The sequence below is a fragment of the Plecotus auritus genome (assembly GCF_963455305.1).
Source record: "Plecotus auritus genome assembly, chromosome: 1".
Classification (NCBI taxonomy): Eukaryota; Metazoa; Chordata; class Mammalia; order Chiroptera; family Vespertilionidae; genus Plecotus; species Plecotus auritus.
This window is the reverse complement of record NC_137770.1, coordinates 85,151,553-85,156,326: the sequence shown is the minus strand read 5'-3', so window position 1 is coordinate 85,156,326 and position 4,774 is coordinate 85,151,553. Positions and strand designations below refer to the sequence as shown.

General features: G+C 46.2%; 1 protein-coding gene across 1 annotated transcript; it reads left to right on the top strand.

The window, feature by feature from the left end:
- Positions 1-756: 756 nt before the first annotated feature.
- On the top strand, positions 757-3,767 carry LOC308251251 (chymase-like; the record flags this gene model as incomplete). Its single annotated transcript, XM_080674394.1, has 5 exons — positions 757-835; positions 1,524-1,674; positions 2,440-2,575; positions 2,803-3,057; positions 3,457-3,767. The coding sequence occupies 5 exons, from the start codon at positions 757-759 to the stop codon at positions 3,598-3,600; spliced, it is 765 nt and encodes a 254-aa protein (XP_080530520.1). The 3' UTR covers positions 3,601-3,767.
- Between the last annotated feature and the right edge of the window lie 1,007 nt (positions 3,768-4,774).

Genomic DNA, 4,774 nt, shown 5'->3' with positions numbered 1-4,774 from the left:
TCTTGTGATACTGTGTGTGAAATCCTAAAACGGGGTATATTCCCTTCCCCCATCTACTCTCCTTGGATCTCTCTTCTGCCAATGAACATTTGATTCAGAGGAAGCGAGAGATCCAGATCAACATTTTTCAAATTGCAGGAAATAATCCTTTAAGTCGATGCTGCTCACATTTTTAACACTGAATGGAATGCAATACAATGCAATGCAATGCAATGCAACGAAATTAAATCGAATCGAATTGAAACTAACAGAGAGCACTGTACATGGTAAAGATAAATATTGTTTCCTGAAACTTTTGACTCATTTGCATGTGTAGATGTTTGTGCTCATGTACTCACATCTAACGTGTATGGCATTGAGTCATTTTGCAAAATGTATTTCCTACTATGAGCTATATAGCCATAAAAGTGCATATGCTTCTGAATGCTCAGTGTAACAAATTTCCCCCACCCATGTTTCTTATGGGCCTCTAAAAACTGCCTTAACTGGGAAGGACATGATTCCCCCATGATCCCACTCCAGATAAGGCACCATGGTAGAGAATTCATCCTGGAAGCCAGGACTTCAGAGTTCTGGCCTCAACTTCACCTCTAGAAAAACAAAGGGCAACTCTGGGGGAACTTCGGATCAAAAAGATAGCCAGCTTAGAATGAGAGAAAAAAAAAACATGACTACCAGTTCCTGTGGTTACCAACCCTGCCCTTTCTTCTCTTGCTGGGAGTTATAAAGCCCAAGAAAACAGAAGCCGAACCTGCCATGGGCAGCCTCTCTGAGAAGATGGCTCATCTTCCTCTTCTCCTGCTGATCTTCCTCCTATGCTCCAGATCTGAAGCAGGTGAGTCTCAGGGTCCTTCTCTCTAGAAGCTTCAGGATCAGTTCCTAAAACAAAATTTTGTCTGAATATAGCCGACTCTTAAACAAGAGAGGGGCAGGATATCTCTTCAAGAGTCCAGAGTGACATTGCCACTTGGGATGCACCCACCCATTCTCTGCAGCCTATGTTAGTTCCCAGGAACAAGGAACCCCAGGTTGTTTGGGGAAAATTCCAGAGCAATTGGGAGGAAAAGGGGTATCTTCTCTAACATGTATGATCATGTGGATAAAGTCCTATGTTCTCTTCACCTTTTGAACTTTGGGGCTACAAATTACCTTATAATTTGGCCCTCTTGTGTCACAGCTCATGGGCTGTTGAGAAGGTCAAAACAGAAGAAGCCTGGAGAGCTTTCCTGCAAGGTGACAGAAGAGGGTTGAGGCTGGGGCAGAATGGGGGTGGGGGAAATCTGAGGTGAAAAATGCCTGAGTGGCATCTGAGGCTGGTTGGATATTGTGCCTGAAGGAAGGAATGAGAATTCATGTAGAAGGTTGTGCTAGGGAAAGCCGATATCAAAGACACCTGAGAGGGAAGATGGGCAGAATGCAGGGTGAGGATGAGATTCAAGAGAAGCCTCTCTCAGCTTTAACCCGGCTTGTGCATTCTCTGGAGAGAGTACCAGTGTGTTCAGGCCTGTGGCTCTCTGTTCCAGGAGAGATCATCGGGGGCACAGAGTGCAAGCCTCACTCCCGCCCCTACATGGCCCACCTGGAAATTGTCACTCCCCAGAATTCAGTGATGCATTGTGGTGGTTTTCTGATAAGACGGAACTTTGTGCTGACAGCTGCTCACTGTGCAGGGAGGTAAGAAACAGAGTCCTGTTTATCTCCAGAAGAGAGATAAACATCCAGGGTAGCAACCAGGAACACCCCCACAGGGGGGCCTAGGGAGAAGCTCCTAGGCCTGGGTCACTTTAAGGAGAGGTAAGAATTGGGCTAAGGAAATTGTTCTCACAATTGAATGGATGCCCTCACCCTCAGCCATTGTGCACTCAGCTCCCCTTCAAAGGAATAGGGGACCCCATCCAAGGATTCCTCCTCTAAAAGTAGTTCCCCCTCTCCCCAACCCCAACACATAAGATGCCCAACTCACTTCTCAGGGCTCCACCCAGTTCCCTGGGCCACTTCCTCTCTGCTCTTTCCAAGAACACTGGCCCTTAGTTCTCAGGGACCTAAACCCATCCTTTCCATGGGAGGCAGGAAACAGAGTCCACCTGAGACCCCACCTCTTCCTCTTTTTTTTCCTGACATCTCTTGCTCCAAGGGCTGGCCCTTATATAGGACTCCCTGAATTAGGAAGTGCTAACCCTGCCCCCTGGGTCCTCCATTGCCTGCTCAGTCCCCAGCATTTCCTGAAAGTCTTGGAAATTGTCTCTATTCTCTCGGAAAAGCCTTCCCTGAGTAAAACCTGAGCCCCCCAAATGCCACAGTAACCCAGGAAAAGGAGAGTGGGTAGAGACCTGTGACCTACTGAGAGACTCCAGTTCACTTATCTCAGAAAGCGTACATCTCAGTAGAAACCCCAAACCGCCACTGCTTCTCCTTAACCTTCCTTCTCCTTCACAACAGGTCTATAATGGTCACCCTTGGAGCCCATAACATAAGAAAGAAAGAAGACACATGGCAGAAGCTTAAGGTCACAAAACAATTCCCTCATCCAAAATTTGATTACATTCGTGCTCATCATGACATCATGTTACTAAAGGTGACAAAATCTTTCTTTCCCTTCTTCACTTCCTGTTCTCTCAGGCTTCTCCTTCAGGTCCCCATTGCCCTGAAATTTTCCCAACCTGCCTCTGGACTACACCTACCCCCAACTCAACTCTCTAGATGTGGCTCTATTGTGAAGTAATGTACGCTCTCCCTCCCTGATTGCTTCCAACTGCACCCTAACAAATCTCTAGCACTGATAGCCTCTCATTCCCTTCACAGTTGAATGAGAAAGCCAACCTGACTCTGGCTGTGGGAACAATCCCCATTCCACCCCAGTTCAACTTCATCCCACCTGGGAGAATGTGCCGGGTGGCTGGCTGGGGATTAACAGAAGTGGACAAATCAGGCTCCAACACTCTGCAAGAGGTAAAGCTGAGACTCATGGATCCCCAGGCCTGCAGACACTTCGGAACTTTTGACCACAATCTCCAGCTATGTGTGGGCAATCCCAAAAAGGCAAAATCTGCATTTAAGGTAATCTTTAGATTAGGGTTCTTCACCACAAATCACTGTCCAGGGTCCAGATATCTCCTGGAATAAGATGGGGTCAGAAGATTGTCAACAAATGACAGGGTTTGAGATCAAAGGGCTGAGGAATCTGGAATTGTCCCTCTGTGAATCCATTCTCCCATGGCCCTGTGCAGTCTCTAACCATCCCTCTCAGTCTGCTAAACAGGACACCTGGGATAACAAGAAGGAAAAGAAGAAGGGGCATCAGACCAAGATACATAACTCTATCCAGGGCTCCTGGGTCTAACCCTAGGTCTGACTGTGACTCAGAGTTGGAACGCATGGGCAGGAGTAGATGACTTTCCTGGTTCACCTTCTGCTTTCTCTCCTCTCTCTCTCTCTCTCCCCTCCCTCCTCCCATAGGGAGACTCAGGGGGGCCTCTTCTGTGTGCTGGGGTGGCCCATGGCATTGTCTCCTATGGAAAGGAGACTGCAAAGCCCCCTTCTGTCTTCACCCGGATCTCCCATTACCGGCCCTGGATCAATAAGATCCTGAAGAAGAATTAACCCTGGAGTCTGGGCCAGCCCAAGAGGAAATCTGAACCAAATCTGAGCAGATTCTCTGTACCACATACTCTGGTTCCTGCTAAAGTCCTGGCACACCTATAATCCTCAAGAAGGTTCCTCTAGGTCACTAAACTCTCAATCAACGTCAATAAAGACTCAAGTTCCAGACATGTGTGTGTGTGTCTCCTCCCTCTACTGTTCTCTTCTCCCTATATACAGCAACCTGATGCTCAGCTCAGGCAGCCTATAAGCTTTGAAAGAGGTGGGTGTATAGGTGTGTAAGAGAGAAACAAAGAAAATAATGCAGAAAAATAGGGAAAGAAAGAAGAGAAAGGAATTCCCTGAGAGACAGGATCCATATTTTCAACTTAATCAAGAAATTACACCAGATCCTTCCTTGCCTTAATTATCAACCTTACATCAAGATTTATTTTAGTAATATTCAGAATCACTAACAATATTTTGAATTGCAAGCAAGATGTATGATGTTTACAACATCACTGACCTCTCCCCACTTAATGCCAATAGCAACCCCCTCCACCGCCAAGTTGTGACAACCAAAAATGTCTTCAGGCATTGTTAGATGTCCCTCAGGGGGGTAGGGGGTGAATGTGACAGGAATCACCCTCAGTTGAGAACCACTGGTTTAGATACATTATGTAGAAAAGGCAGTTAGTACTATATAGGGTCCACCTCGATAAGAAAAGATCTACCATCTGTGGAGCTTTAATCTGAGATGTAGATTACTTCTCACTCATTGCTTCAATACATATTCCTGGAGCTGATAAGAGGAGGGACAGCATCACAAGTTCTGCACAAGCAACACCCTGCCACAAAGGGCTACACCCAAAGCAGCAGGAAGTCAAAAGCCTGGAGCCTGCACAGCACAAACTCTTGTCAGCTGATGGACTGGCTGGAGGAGAGAAAACAGGGCAGGACAGGGACAGACACACAGGATCCTGCAGCTGATAGCAGTCCTCACTGAGAGTATGGTGAATCCCTTCCATGAAAAGTGAACTCTTTCTAGAAATTCATCTTTAAGAAATAATCAGAGATATGCACAAAGAGTCATGAATAAAGAATTTAACCTCAGCATTTTTAAAAATATATATTTTATTGATTTCAGAAAAGAATTTGTGCACTGGGCCTCTAGTATGCATATAAGATCTTAAGT